Genomic DNA, 15,198 nt, shown 5'->3' on the forward strand with positions numbered 1-15,198 from the left:
ACGCGGCTTTGATAAATCCTGATAACTACTCCGTACCTGACTCCATTCCCACACTGCGGTAACCCTGATGATTGGCTGGAAAACCTCAGCTCTGTGATCCTCGGGACAACTGCTTGTTCTAGACTAGTGCTCGGCTAAGCTCACCTTGTCACTTCACCAGTTCCCAAGGCGCTCATTGTGATTGACGGAAAATATCTATCTTTTCAACATCAGACTGGGTTGACACTCAAATATCTGTGCCACGTGGTTTGGCAGCTCCCGGTACTCACTGCTTCCTGAAGGCTTGATGGAAAACCACACGGACCACTGCCTTTCTGGCTCTCTGGTTGAGCTGGAAGTACACCGAGCCACTGGAAAAATGCCGTGCTGGGACCATTTCCATCAGCCGGGCCTGGTCTAGATCCTGCCAGACTATGGACTTCTTGATGGCAAGTTCAATCCAGTGACGACTCTTCGACAACTACCATACTGCAAGTCTAATGCGTCGCTTATCTTTTCCCCAACTATGACGGACGGAGCAGGCGTCGATAGTTCCAAGGGTCGGCGAATTTCTGGCCGTCGGCCCCGGAGGGCTTGCCCTACTCCGTACCTATCAATATGTGGGTAACAGAGATGGCAACGATGAGAGGCGTAAACTCTGTTTGCGCTGGGATATATAGGAGTAACACATCCTTCTCAGCTAACCACAGCGGCCTCAGGGAGAGAATATTCCCTACCTGGACCAGGGCCTGAGAATTGGGTCTGTTCAGCTCTGTCAAAATGCGTTTCTGGCACGCTTGGGGCCTGACTGGCTTAGCCAGCCTAGCAGTTGCCCAAAATGTGACCGTTGGCGCGACTGTAGCATCGACTTCTGCTGCAGCCACTGCCGCTGCTTCTTCGACTGCATCGACTACAACCCTCTCATCTCCGAGTAGGTGGACTTTTTGACTTTTAACGGACATCGGACTGACTATTGTTCCCATCTAGCCTCGTCTTCAGTGGTTGTTGTTGCTACCGACAGCTCCGGGCAGTTCACTGCAATCGGCGATGCAATCGCGTATGCTCAAAAACAAGGGATTCCTACTGTGACCGTGAAAGCGGGAACATATACACAAGCTGTCACCGTCTCTGCCACACCCTCGGTCACCATCATTGGCGAGACTGCCAATGAGAATGACTACGCGCAGAATCAGGTCACCATCTCTGCCACTAGCCCTCTCGTCATCTCTGTCAACGTCCTCGGTATTACATTCAGCAACATCAACTTTGTAAACACCGCGACGGGCAGCTATGGGGCGGCCACCATCCGAGGATCAAAGAATGCATTCTACCAATGCCAGTTTGTGTCTGCAGGAAGCTTAGGTATTACCGCCAATCTGGGACTAGGTATCATCGCCAACAGCTATATCGAGGCCCTGGACAAGGTAATCTACAGCTATCCCACTCTGTACATCTACAACACCACCATCGTACCTGTTGGGTCCAGCGCCCTTCTTGTTTACAACAAGGGCTACACATCGGGAACCACCCTGTACAACTCGACCGTCGTCTTTGATTCTTGTTCGGTCCAGCAGAAATCTGGCACGAGCAACAAGAACGTCTACTTGGCAGCAGCAAACAATGGCGGAGGATCTGTCGTCGTCTTCCGGAACACGTACCTCGCGGGTCTGATTACTGCTACAGGTGTGCATGTCGACACGGCAACTCAGAACACCCTCAATTTCTACGGGGAATACGGGACCACAGGAGCGGGGTCCTATTCCAGCAATCAGGCCTCTCGCTCGCAGTACATTTCTCTGATGGGTGCGTCGGACCTGATCCGTTTTTCCATAGACCAGGTATTTGCGGGTGTATATCCGCAATTTGCCTCTTCGTCTACCAACTGGGTATACTCGGATGTTTTGGAAGACATTGTAAACTCGGACGTGATTCAGAGTTCATCGTCAGCCGTGGCCGCATCGTCCGCCGTTGCCACGTCGACTGCAGTGGCTACATCGACTGCAGTAGTGACATCTTCCACTGCTTCTGCGACGTCTACCGCACCCACGCCGTTCTCCACACTGGTTGTCTCCCAGAATCCCACTGCTGGTCAGTACGCCAATGTCAGCCAGGCGATCGCAGCTCTGCCTAATGATGGCCAGGCATACACCATCTACATCAAGGCTGGAACCTATACCGAGCAGATTTCCATCACGCGCGCAGGCAAGGTTACCCTTCGTGGTGAAACCTCCTTTGAGAATGATTACACGCAGAACCTGGTTACTATCCAGTTTTCTTACGGCGTCCTGACCAGTGCAGGTCAGAATGAAAAGACTCCAGTTATCTATGCAAAGAAGACGGATGGCTCTGGTCTCGCGCTGTACAACATCAACTTTGTTAACACGTATCCGCAGACCAAGAACACCGCTGCCCTGGCTGCAGACTTTTACGGTTCGAACATGGCAGCATACGGTTGTTCCTTCATCGGGTACCAAGACACCCTCTTGGCGAACAAGGGAACGCAAGTTTTCTCGAACTGCTACATCGAAGGATCCGTCGATTACATCTGGGGTTTCTCGACTGCCTACTTTCACCAGTGCTACATTGCATCGAATACCGCAGGCGCGTACATCGCCGCGCAGAGTCGATCCTCTTCCACTGCCGCTGGAGGGTACGTGTTTGACAGTTGCTATGTGACCTACACCAACACCTACGGTACCACTTTTGGTCAAACGTACCTCGGCAGGCCTTACTCTCAGTACAGTATCGCCGTTTACATGAACTCCTACCTGGATAAGCACATCAACAGCGCCGGATGGAGTATCTGGTCTACCAGTGCACCCCAAACTGACCATGTCACTTTTGGAGAGTACAACAACTCGGGTCCTGGAGCATGGTCGTCCAGCCGTGCGTCATTTGCGACCAACCTGACTGCAGATGCTGCCAGCGCGTACACACTTTCGTCCTGGATTGGAGATACAGCCTGGTTGGACATGACAGGGTATAACTATGTTCCTTCCTATAGCCTTACTGGACCATCTACCAGCACGAACACGAGCACTACCACTCCTACCTCTACTGCTACCCCCTCCGCCACCGCAACTGCAACGTGGGGCCATCCCACCAGCGGAACCACTCCCCCAGCAGGCGCGCTCATTGTCTCTCAAGGGGGCTCGGTGAACGGATCGTATAGCAACTTGACAGATGCATTGGCTGCTTTGCCCAATGACGCTTCGACCCAGGTCATCTTCATGTATCCTGGCACCTACACCGAGCAGGTCCCGTCGATCAACCGGAAGGGGCCTGTTCAGATCATCGGTTACCAGTCTGGAAACCCTGGCGAGACTTACAGCACCAATCAAGTTACTATCACTTTTGCCCGCGGCCTGTCTGTGTCTCCACTGCCAACGGGTCACTCTGACGCGGAGACGGCAACCCTGTCGACCGCCAGCAACAAGATTGCGCTGTACAACATAAACATCATCAACAGCGATAACTTGGATGGATCGCAATCGTCTTACGTGACGCTCGCCGCTTCGATCTATGGTTCACAAATTGGCTTCTATGGCTGTAGCTTTATCGGCTGCAAAGATACTCTCTTGACGGGCAGTACTGCCGGATATCAGTACTACGAATCATGCTATATCGAGGGCGCAATCGACTTCATCTGGGGATACTCCAAGGCCTATTTCAAGGGATGCACCATCGGCGCCAAACGAGCAAAATCTGCGATTACGGCGCAGAGTCGAGCATCCTCTTCTGCTGTCGGTGGATACATATTCGACGAGTGCACATTTGAGGCCGCTCCGGGTGCAACAGTCGATCTAACCCAGAGCGTGTACCTTGGTCGTCCGTACTCGGCGTATGCCCTGGTGGTGGTCAAGAATTCGTACCTGAGCGATATCATCCAGCCCGCTGGATGGAAGATCTGGAGTGCCACCGACCCCCGTACGGACCACATCACATTCGCCGAATTCAACAATTCAGGCCCGGGTAATTGGGAGAATAATGCAGCTGCTCGACAGGCTTTTGGGAATTGTACTCTGCTTACCTCGGACACTTACACTCTTGAATCAGTCATGGGGTCGACTGACTGGATAGATCTGACATACTGGGACGCTGTTACTATTCCGACTGGAACCCCGACTACTACGGCTACAGCGACCGCTACTCCTATTGTTTCTCCGACTCCGTATGATGGAACTGTTCCTCCTGCTGGAGCGTACATCGTGTCGAAGACGTCGATTGGAAATGTTACTACTTACGACACTATCCAGAGTGCGCTCAACGCCCTGCCCACTTCAGGTAAAGTGGCACCTACAGTATTCATCTACCCGGGCATCTACGAGGAGCAGCTTGTGCTCAATCGTTCTGGAACCACGATTCTCATCGGCTACTCAACCTCGACCTTCGACTACAACAGCAACCAGGTCACTATCCAGTATAACGCCGGTGTCGATACCCAGGCCGACCAGTCCAACTCGGATAGTGCCACTGTTTATGCCACCGGCAACTACATCCAGGCTATCAACATCAACTTTGTCAACAACTTTGGTGCAACCAAGAACTATGCATCGCTCGGTTTCGCGGTCAAGTCAAGCAAGTACGCCTCCCTGTACGGCTGCCAGGTGAAAGGGAACCAGGATGCGCTCCTAATCAATGGATATCTGTTCGCCAGCAACAGTTATATTGAGGGGAACATCGATATGATCTGGGGATCTGGGGCTGGGTACTTCCTCAAGTCGACCATTGCGCCTAATAAGGACGGCATCAATCTGACGGCCGATAAGCGGTCTACAAATACAAGTGCAGCTGGGTTCGTCTTCGACCAATGTACTATCGTTCCGTCGACTGGTGCCGGGACAATGTCCGATATCTCGCTCGGCCGACCATGGAACTCTTTGGCTCGCGTGGCGTACGTGGATTCGTACCTTGATTCATGTGTGACGGCGGCCGGATGGGAGCAGTGGTCGTCGAGTACCCCAAACACCGATGGGGTGGTATTCGGTGAGTACGGCAACTATGGGCCTGGCGCGTCGACTGCTCAGCGTGCCTCGTTTGCAACTCAGTTGGATGATAGCGGCGTTTCTCAGTTCCAGTTGTCAAGTTTCTTTGCAGTTACATCTTGGATTGATTTCACTCATGTCAGCGGGACTCCCTTCGTTCCTGGAATTGCAATCAGCACAAGTGTGCCTGTGAGCTCAGCGACGCCGACCTCGAGTGCCGTTGTTACACCCTCGACTGTGACAACTACAATGACCGTGACGGATAAGGAGACTGTGTACACGACATTGACCTCGACTGATGAGACTTCCACGGCCAAGTATACCGTCACGGAAGATGTGGGTACAACTCTGACTGCGGCCGAGTCTTTCAAGACAACGACGCAGAAGACTACCGTCACGGACACGGTTATTGTCACTGAGCCGACAGTGACGATCACGAAAAAGGTTGTCATTACCAGCGATGTCGGCCTCACTGCTACACCGGCTCTAAGCACGAGTACGAGTACGGTGAAGCAAACTACCACGCTTATTGCAACAGCTACCCAGGCGCCGTCTACCGTCACTGTCAAGAGCACGTTGACCTCTTCCGTGACCACCACGGTGACAGCCAAAGCAGTAACAACAACAACAACTGCCGTGAGCACAACGACTGCTACCACGACATCAACACCAAGAACAGTCAAGGTAACGTCGACCGTCACTGTCACTAGGGGTACTGGCGGCACAACCACTATCACGGCCAAGGCTACCACAAGCACCGTTAGCGTTACCTCCACGGTCTCCAAGTCCAAGACTATCACCACTACGATTGACTGCATTCCAGCCGCAGAGGTGAAGCGGAGTGTAATCCCTCGCGCTGTTGCCGCTGCGACTGTCACCGACTACACCACGCTCACAACAACCGTCAAAATGTCGACAGTCAAACTTCCTGCGCCAACTGATATCATCACTGTGGTCACTACCAAGACAATCGGCAAGACGACGACAATCCCAGCCTCAACTAGCACTATTACCGTCCTGTCAACAGTCACCAAGGGCACGACCAGCACCATCCCAGCGGTAACCAGCTATGTCACACAAACCAGCATCTCAACCATCGGAAAGACTACCACCCTCAAGGCTTCTACCACCACGGTGACTGTTACCTCGCTCGCAACCAAGACATCAACTATTACCATGGTTGGCGCAACTCAGACTGTCACCAGCCTAAAGACAACAACGATCGAATCGACCGTTTCGCTCCCTCGGAGCACACTCACCGTGACTAAATCGACCGTCTCGACGATCCATTCGACCGTCACGCTCGCCACTCCTACCAGCACGGTTGTGAAGACGACAACATATAGTCTCAAGCCTTCGATGACCGTTACTTCCCGGGCCACGAGCACCAAGATAACAACGGTAAAGAAGACAGTCACGCAGACGCAGACGGTGACTAAAACGTCCAAGGGGGCTGGGACCTGTCCTACCAACTAATTGACCTTAACCTATTACTTTATCGAACCTTTCGACATAATGTTTAATTGCATTGAAATATAGAGTCCGAAATCGGGTTCTATATTGTATATACAATGAGTTGATTTCGAGCCCGCTTTTCTTTATCTGGCAAGATTGTATTTTAAAATATGTTTCGGCGACCAGTTTCTTCGAACGAAACGATTCTGTGCTTGAGTAAGCATAAGCTGCATGGTTCCTGTATTATTACAACTCTAAATATAAACCACAACACCATGACGTCGACGAGCCAAGAGCCCAGCACAAAATGGCTCGGAACCTCGATTCCTGGCAGCGTAACATGATCGTCCATATGATATGCAGCAAGGAAAGATGGCCCAGGCAGCAAAATGTAGTGAACACTCCGTCACTAAAATACGCAGGAAGATAAGATTGTTCGGCACCGCAAGCTCTCCCCCCATCCGTGTCGGCCGGTTATGCTCGATGCCCTCCGTGATCACCTTTTCGAAAAGTCCACCCCTATACATTGAGGAAATGGCTGTCTACCTATGGGACGAATTCGGCCTGGTACCTTTACTCGGCAACTTCACTGCCATCCACTGGGGTCTTCACTAGTCCAGTGTTACTTATTTCAATGATTGGAGGGGGCCGATGGTCCAGACCTGGCGACAGATCCAGGTTTGAATCTTCGAAATTATGCGAACCGAGGATCCAAGTCCTACATAATTACCCACAAAGATAGTCATGGAATCCTGCTAAGTCATGGACCAAAGGATCCATGGTGTCTTCTCAATCCGCCAGCGGCAGCTGACGTGCCTTCGATTGTATTGATTCAGCGCAATAGGCCTCTCCTTCGCAAATAGGGGCAGGAGGTTGTTCAGTTTGTGTGTAGTCCGTATCCCTCGCTAGCGAAGACAGCCATCAGCATCAACAAGCTTTTTCTTTTCTTTGGCAGAACAATCAGCAACAATGTCTGACCATATCATCAAAACTCTTCGCTTTGAAGGTAAAGCCGAGGGATGGTTTGACCCGCCCCCGCAGCCCCTCAATGTCCAGCGCGAATATCTTTTCTCCGCAGTGCGCATGACTATAACCGGAGCCGCCGACAAACGAAATCATGACATTCGTGTGTCCTTGACTTCTAAGCCAAACGACGACCATGTCAACGGCATCTTCGCCGTAGTGCCCGACAAGGAGCCGTCCACCAAGGGAGCCTGGAGCCTCTCGCGTCTGCTTCCTGATTCGGCGTACAACGTTCATTTCTCTGCCGGAGGATTTTCAGACGACGAGCATGTTTTGATCATAGTCGAGCTTCTCAAGCTGGACTCAACTGTCGCAGCCGTCACTCGCAACATTCTTAGAGATACCGAGGCTGGTGACAATAGTGTGAATGCACTCACGTTTGGGTTCTCTGAGGCGTCCTTTGCACATCTTATGGTACCCCCGAGTAGCTTGCCTGAGGTGGAGGTTGGTCCAGTACCGTTCCTCAAGGTCAGGCTGAGCATGGAATCGCTGGAGTTTCCGTGGTACCCCATGGTATACATTGATGTAGCCGCCGAGGAGCTCGTCATCGCAGGTAATCTGCAGCTCGCCTTCTATCGCACTACGGATCCGGCACAATTTCCTGAACCCGTCGCCGTGGTTCTGGTTCAGGTGTCAGTCCGGTGTAGGCCAGCCATGGCCACGATGACTGAAGAGATCCTGGAGCTACACTTTGTGTGCGCTAAACTATTAGGTTCGATCTCTGTCAATGTTAGGGATCCAAGCGCGGAGACTGGCGTGGCTGGTGGCTTCGGGAGTGTCGTCGAGTTTGAGAAGAGTGTCAACGACTACATCACCCAGATCACCAGTAAATCGGGGGAATTGGGCTTCGCGCTGCCGGCATACCTTGAGTCGCGCCCGCTGCCAGACTACTGGCACCGAGTGCTGAACATGAGGCTGGAGTTTCTGAGATTTCAGTACAAGACGGTCCAAGTTCACGGCCGGCCTATCTCATATCTGTTTCTTGTCTTTTCTATGAGCAGCCTGAACCTTCCGCCGCCCTGTTATTGCGAGCAACCATCTCTGACACAGGCGGCGTCGGAAACAGACGATAGCTCTATGCCGACTGTCTTCGAGGCTCTCCAGCAGCAAGCAAAGTACGGACGGTTACTGCCGAAGAAGTGGAGCAAGACAGTCACGGAGAACCGCACCGACTATACGGATATTCTAGGCGCGGCGCAGGTCGCAGCCTTTGGGATGAGCCAGAAGGCGTTCCGGGAGATTGCGAAGCTGTACGCTAATTTCGGTAGCGACCAAAGCTCGTCAACATCAGCCGACGGGGCTATATATGCCTCGGTGCGCTTCTGGTACAGGGTGTCGCTCGATACGGCAAAGATACGAGAGGACGGTATTGAGGCTGTCATCGACCTTGCAGGCGAGGGGTCCGCTAAGGCCGCTGTGAGGGACCGCTGCGGGCACGACGTGCTTCGTGCGAGCGTGAGCCTACGTCTCACGCTTCAGAACAACTCTATCACCTGGCGGCCCTACATTAGTGTCAATAACACAGACCCCGCGGAGATGACCATCGCTGCTGTCGCCGATGCGCGAGTGGGCGACCCTGATGTTGACTTTGACTTTGTCGGAGGACCGCCGGCGCCGGTGGACCAGGTCATCGACTGGGTCCTCACGCAGCTTACCGAGGGCACCAAGAATAGCCTGGGGAAGATAGCATCCGACCAGTTGACTATCCGCCTCGTCCGTACCCTTGAAGACAACGGCAAAATTCGGCTCCGGTTCGCCGCCAACGAGTTCTTTGAGGATGAGGCTTTTGTGCTCCTAGGACAACTGTGGTCCCAGAATTGGCGATAGGATTCTTGTGTCATTCACGTCGATAACGCACTGGCTGGAGAAAAGTATTGTTGTTTGTGAGTTGCCTCGGCAAGCGAAAATTGACTGTGTGCTCTCATAATAGTCTTAAGCCTTCGGCAACCGTTACTTCCCGGGCCACGAGCACCAAGACAACAACCGTAAAGAAGACAGTCACATCTAAAACGTCCAAGGGGGCTGGGACCTGTCCTACCTCATAATTGACCTTATCATCTTACTTTGTCGAAGCACATTCACAGTGTTTCAATTGCATTCAAATATACACATTAATCATAACTCATAACCAAACAATCACAACTCCGCTGCTCTCCCATACATCCCAACATAAAAATCGAGTAGATCAAGGCGGCAACTGACTCTTCGACTCCTCAGGGAACTTCCTGAACAAATCCGCCAGATGATCAATCGGCGCAGCCATCAACCCGGCAACGGTCTCAAACGGCGGCTTATCAGGCGCACTGGGGTGGCTCCTCGTGGGGATAAACTTCTTCGTCCGCATGAACTTCTTCGTGTGCTTCTCCGAGTCGTCCTGATCAAGCGTCTTCTCCAACGAGGGCAGATCCTCGCTCTCTTCCTCTTTGATGTGCTGGCCTAGATTGTTCCAGAGGGATTTGAGCGTGGGCTCGAACTCGGGGTCCTCGGGGGAGAGGCCCTGGAATTTGTAGAGGTGTTCTTTGACCTATTTCATGTTAACACAAGAACTTTTTATTTGGAAGAGGTAAGGGAGACGAGGGAAAGGGAAAGGCGTACAATCTGATGCTCCGCGCGGTCCTTATCAGCCATCTCCTTCCCGTTGGGAAGGTTCTTCTCCATGAGAGGGTAGACGATTAGCTCCTCGCCGATGGAGTGGCGGGCGAGTTCCCATGTGAACTGGTTCTGCCAGCGGGTTTTCTCATCGGAGGTTTTGGCGGAGAGGATCTTGTTGTAGGCTTCTTCGAGCTCGCGGTGGTCGTCTTTGATTGCGTCTGCGAGGCGGGTCATGGTGGGCGAGGTAATTGCGAAGGTGCGGTTCTGGATAAGTTTGGATGTGAAGGGTGTGACTGTGGATGGTCTGAGGGTGAGTGTTGTTCTGGAGGCGAGGCAGCGGGGGAACATGGTTAAGTTATAGATATGTTGTAGGCAGTGCTAAGACGAGGGGTTGAGGCTGTTGTAGCAGTACTTTTATATACTTTGTGGTGGATGCGAGTGTATAGTTGGTAAGCTAGCTTGGGGGAGATCATCTCCACATGCCCCACACTGAAGGTTGGCCAATCACACAGCGGGAATTACCAAGTATGAGCATGGAATGAATGTCATGTTCACGTCATGTTCTAGACTTGTCGGTATGGTTGCATTCCTTTCTTGAATTGTCCTGGTGAATTGATTAAGAGTGCTGTTCACAGTGACGTACTGACATTTCTACATATTCCAACAACTTCCTTGAAACGATGAATAGAAATCAAGGAGTGTTCTCGAGTCCACGGAATGATACGCAAATATGAGCTATGCCAATAAATAAACTTGCATGAGATGCGGAAAACTGTCAGTGTCATTGACATAGCTTGTCTTGTTATTAATACCTAGCATCTGATTCGACCATTCTACAACTAGTGCCAGGGTCCTATGACCGCCTCGTGATGCAAACAACCGAATAGAATCATGATATTCCCAGCATTGATCGAGATCGAGGTCGAGGTTCTCTCATATTGGCGAAATCGGCAAACATTAGCGGTATACGATTCAGATCATACGATCAAGGCCATGCTCTCGGAGAGAGACGATTTTATTTGCAATTATGGCAGGAGTATTTTCATTGTAGGATTTATCTTGTAGCTTTAACGTGGTGAGGTCACCATCAAAAGCAACATACACCTCTTTTCGCTTCGAAGGACCTGCTCCAATGGATCCAATGGTATCAAGCAACATCCCATTGGACTATATAACTTGACTGCAGAATCTGATATACCGCTATTGCAAGACATGCCACATTAGCCCGCCGCTATAGCACCACCATATGTTTCGACTCCTTTAGTCGATCATGGTGACAATGGTCGAAGCTGCGTCAAGAGGGCTGACAGCATGGACGCAAGATTCCATTTCTTCTTTGATAGCTATTGGGCTCATATAGAAAGTTTGCGCACATGAGACACACTATTGTTTGCTTGAGACACGAGCTAAATGCCATGGTTTATGCACCAGGATTTGCTATGCAATAGTGGTGCTGCGCTTCCAACACTGCATCTACCATAGAACCTCTTAGTGGAATGTTCGAGAGAAGGAAATAACATTGTATTGTCTAATGTTAGCGTGATTGAGCTGCAGCTCTATGCAAGACTCCAGAAACTGCTGGAAATGCTCTAGGTCTAGACCTCACAGTAATTAATGTCCAACCAAAGCCTGATGCTCAGGCCCGTACCTATTCCCGTGGGGCTTTGCCACATCAATGATTCTCCGCATCTCCTGCTTCTCCTCCTCGGTCAATTCAATATCCCTGGACGCCCAGTTCTCCTCTAGTCGACTAGCCTTAGTCGTACCGGGGATAGCAATGAACCCCTGCGCCGCGACCCAGGCCAGCGCAATCTGGCTAGTCGTGCAGTTCTTCCGAGCAGCGAGCTTCTTGATCTCCTCCACGATTGCGCGGTTCTTGTAGAAGTTCTCGCCTTGGAATTTGGGGCCTATATCATCAGCGTTAGCAAATGTATGTGCATTAGCTCCGGCGGGGTAACCTACTCCTCCTGCGGAAGTCATCCGGAGCAAAGTCATCAGGAGACTTGTATTGAAAGTCGTCAACGAGCCAGCCATGTCCTAGCGGGCTGTACGCGACATAAGCTACTCCTAGCTCTCTACATGCGTCAATCAGACCGTCAGTCTCATGGATGGTCTCGAAGGCAGAATACTCCGCCTGCACGGCATCGATCTTGGCGACTGTCATCTGTTAGTAAGATATGAGGACAAAGGAATGAAAATCTCACTTGAGTTGGCCTTGCGCAGTGTCGCAGCCGAACACTCCGAGAGACCAATATACTTGGTCTTGCCGGCCTTGCGGATCTCATCTAGTGCGGGGATGGACTCTTCGAGTGGTGTTTCTGACCTCATCAGTGTCTAGCAGAGTTGAAGTGTGAATGAAACGTACTAGGATCGATCCGGTGCAGGTAGTAGAGGTCAGGCGCGAAGCCAAGTCGCTCGATAGTGCCCTCGATATACTGCTTGATATGAGCAGGGGAATTGGTGACGGAGCGATCGCCGAACACGTCAAAGCCGCATTTCGAAGCAACTAATGGGCTCTGTTAACTTACGCAGACTGAATAGACACCAAGAGCGACTCACTGAAGACCTTGTCCCGGACATTGTGTTTCCGGATGAAATCTCCGAGCAGTTTTTCGTTCACACCAGCTTGATAGACGACCTTGCTTGACACGTTAAACTTTGTGTGTGCAAGTCGGAGGACTGACACTCACAGCAGTGTCCCAAAAGGTACATCCTAGCTCAATCGCTTTCATAAGAACGGGTTCCGCTTCTTCGAAAGTGAGATTGGTACCCAAGCCGAAGCTTAAGCCCATAGCACCGAAGCCGGGTGACGGCACTTGGATGTCGCCGAAGGGGAGTGTTTTGACCATTGTTGCTAAGGAAATGGGTATGAGGGATTTACAATTGATTCACAATCTGATCTACTTACTTTCTCTTCATGTCGGCCGCAGCGATGCACGAATATATACCTTGTGGCGGAGCGCTCATAATTGCGGTGTCCAAAGATCGACATGTTTGTAGATTATGCTGTGATATCATACAATGGGTACTATTCGGCCAATCACCTGGTTAATCTCCGGGGAATATAGAGTGCTGACGGCCATCTTGAGAGTAATTCCTTTGAGCTTCTGTTCTTAAAGCCGATACAGCCGTAACTCCGGTAGTGCTGACTCGGGATGTGGGTCAACGGATCTGATTTTAGGGTTTTGGAGAAAGGATTCCACCTCAGGGCTTGATTCAAAGTTCATACTATTGAATTTGTTGCCAACCTGCTAAGCTCGCTGATCACCTACGGAGTATGTGATTTGACATATATCAAACCCCTCAGCGAAGGTGTCCAGACAACTATTCTAGCTAGTACGGATGATAGCAGTGGCTCAACACAGCAGGGATACAACATGATTGTAGTGGAGAATCGTTTCTCTCGCTTCTCCTTCTATACACATCTGTGCACCATGCGCTCTATACTATTCATACAATGTACGTGACTACGTGTACTAAAAATTACGGGCGGGTGTTGCTATCATGCGCCATCGCCTGAAATGGCTCTACTTACGCTTCTAGGCTTTGATTGTTCAATTGGACCGTGGATGCATGATGCTCTTTGGAGGACGGTAAAATCACGTGCCTAAATATTATGTAATCGAATGGGATTAGACAAATCACGTGATAAGACGTCTCGACCAATGGGACACCCCTTGCTTTTCGAGTATCGATCGAGAGTGAAGAGTCTCCTCAGACATAATAAGCAGATCAATCGAGTTTCTTAAAATATATACCCATCATCGAATATGGAGTGCGCTTGTTACCTTGTTAGACCAGAGTGCTCAGAGTGCTCAGAGTGCTCAGCCTTGCTCCATCATTGCATAGCCACAGTCTTCCTTCTTTTGTAACATGTTCGTATAAGTGCGGCTGAGGCCCCCTCTCACAGCTGCCTGGCCTTACCCTCAGGTCGACTCAGATCATCTATCAAATCCGTCTGGCTAACAATAACTGTCTGGCTATTATTCGGATGCTCAGACAGAGTCCAAAGTTGCTCTCGAAACATGGAAACTCCGACAGTACAGTCTAGGATCAAAGGATCCATCTTTGGTGTGGCAGTTGTTGATGCCCTCGGTGGGCCGGTAGAATTCCAACCACGGGGCAGCTTCATTCCAGTAACCCACTTCATGCACAATGATACCTTCGATGTTCCACCTGGGTGAGCATCGTCACATGTCCTTACCATTCGCACCCGAACTAAATGAATAACACAGCACATGGACTGACGACACATCCATGACCCTATGTCTTGCTCACTCCCTCATTGCCTCAAATGGCAATTTCATCCCCCAGGCTGCAATCCGCAACTATATCAAGTGGCATGAGAATGGCTACTTATCAGCTACTGATGAATGCTTTGATATCGGGTCCGGAACCAGACAAGCGTTGACGATATGGAGACACTACTTTGAGAGATCGCCTCACATTCGCGAAAATGACCCGAATGGCCACGAGGGCGGACAGCCTGAAATCGACAGAGCCTTGAAGCGCGAAGTAAGTGCATGGTCCAAGAGACGAAGGATACACTACTGATAGTGGTAGATGTTTTGTGGAAACGGGTCCCTTATGCGCGTTGCACCCATTGGACTGGTGTATTTCCGGGACATGGATAGAGCATTGTCCAACGCTGCGCTTTCCTCAAATGCCACTCATCCTTACCCCACGTGCGCCGAGTGCTGCCAGATCTACACCAGGCTCGTTGTGCGCGCTATGAATGGCTCTAGCAAGGAAGATCTTGCAAAAGAGTTCGCTAGGACTGATTTCACAGATGTTAAGGTGAGGCAGCGGCTTGATCGTTATTTAGGTCTCACCGATTGGGAAAACACGGATGAAGATTATATCAAATCGTCGGGATACGTTCTTTCCACGCTCGAGGCTGCTCTGTGGGCTTTCTTTACTACAAGCACCTTTAAAAGCGGAGCTGTCAAGGTCGTCAACCTGGGCGATGATGCCGATACTGTGGGGGCGGTATATGGAGGGCTGGCAGGATCATATTACGGAATCGAAGAGATACCAGCTGAGTGGATTGCGGGCCTACAGAAGAAAGATGTTGTTGAAGACATCGCATCAGGGCTCTGTTCTCTTACTGAGTGATGATGCTTATACCCCTACATCCAAATGTCAGGCAAGGAGCCCGCGATGA

General features: G+C 51.0%; 5 protein-coding genes across 5 annotated transcripts, besides 3 other annotated features; 3 read left to right on the forward strand and 2 right to left on the reverse strand.

Annotated features, from left to right (window-relative positions):
• Window positions 1-759: 759 nt before the first annotated feature.
• On the forward strand, window positions 760-6,440 carry NFIA_095020 (putative pectin methylesterase; the record flags this gene model as incomplete). Its single annotated transcript, XM_001261778.1, has 2 exons — window positions 760-910; window positions 967-6,440. The coding sequence occupies 2 exons, from the start codon at window positions 760-762 to the stop codon at window positions 6,438-6,440; spliced, it is 5,625 nt and encodes a 1,874-aa protein (XP_001261779.1).
• Window positions 5,568-5,642: a microsatellite.
• Window positions 6,441-6,788: 348 nt separating the features above from the next.
• Window positions 6,789-6,983: a mobile genetic element.
• A 405-nt stretch (window positions 6,984-7,388) lies between these two features.
• On the forward strand, window positions 7,389-9,269 carry NFIA_095030 (uncharacterized protein; the record flags this gene model as incomplete). Its single annotated transcript, XM_001261779.1, has 1 exon — window positions 7,389-9,269. One exon carries the CDS (start codon window positions 7,389-7,391, stop codon window positions 9,267-9,269), a length of 1,881 nt encoding a protein of 626 aa, XP_001261780.1.
• A 358-nt stretch (window positions 9,270-9,627) lies between these two features.
• On the reverse strand, window positions 9,628-10,382 carry NFIA_095040 (hemerythrin HHE cation binding domain protein; the record flags this gene model as incomplete). The annotated part of the gene is made up of 2 exons (XM_001261780.1): window positions 9,628-9,966; window positions 10,038-10,382. The coding sequence occupies 2 exons, from the start codon at window positions 10,380-10,382 to the stop codon at window positions 9,628-9,630; spliced, it is 684 nt and encodes a 227-aa protein (XP_001261781.1).
• Window positions 10,383-11,645: 1,263 nt separating this feature from the next.
• Window positions 11,646-12,883, reverse strand: NFIA_095050 (putative aldo-keto reductase (YakC); the record flags this gene model as incomplete). The annotated part of the gene is made up of 6 exons (XM_001261781.1): window positions 11,646-11,941; window positions 11,997-12,191; window positions 12,239-12,352; window positions 12,400-12,540; window positions 12,594-12,672; window positions 12,725-12,883. 6 exons carry the CDS (start codon window positions 12,881-12,883, stop codon window positions 11,646-11,648), a joined length of 984 nt encoding a protein of 327 aa, XP_001261782.1.
• Window positions 12,884-13,832: 949 nt separating this feature from the next.
• Window positions 13,833-13,861: a microsatellite.
• Window positions 13,862-14,059: 198 nt separating this feature from the next.
• Window positions 14,060-15,149, forward strand: NFIA_095060 (ADP-ribosylglycohydrolase family protein; the record flags this gene model as incomplete). The annotated part of the gene is made up of 3 exons (XM_001261782.1): window positions 14,060-14,214; window positions 14,270-14,549; window positions 14,598-15,149. 3 exons carry the CDS (start codon window positions 14,060-14,062, stop codon window positions 15,147-15,149), a joined length of 987 nt encoding a protein of 328 aa, XP_001261783.1.
• Between the last annotated feature and the right edge of the window lie 49 nt (window positions 15,150-15,198).

Source organism: Aspergillus fischeri, genomic scaffold, assembly GCF_000149645.3.
Source record: "Aspergillus fischeri NRRL 181 1099437636262 genomic scaffold, whole genome shotgun sequence".
Taxonomy (NCBI): domain Eukaryota; kingdom Fungi; phylum Ascomycota; class Eurotiomycetes; order Eurotiales; family Aspergillaceae; genus Aspergillus; species Aspergillus fischeri.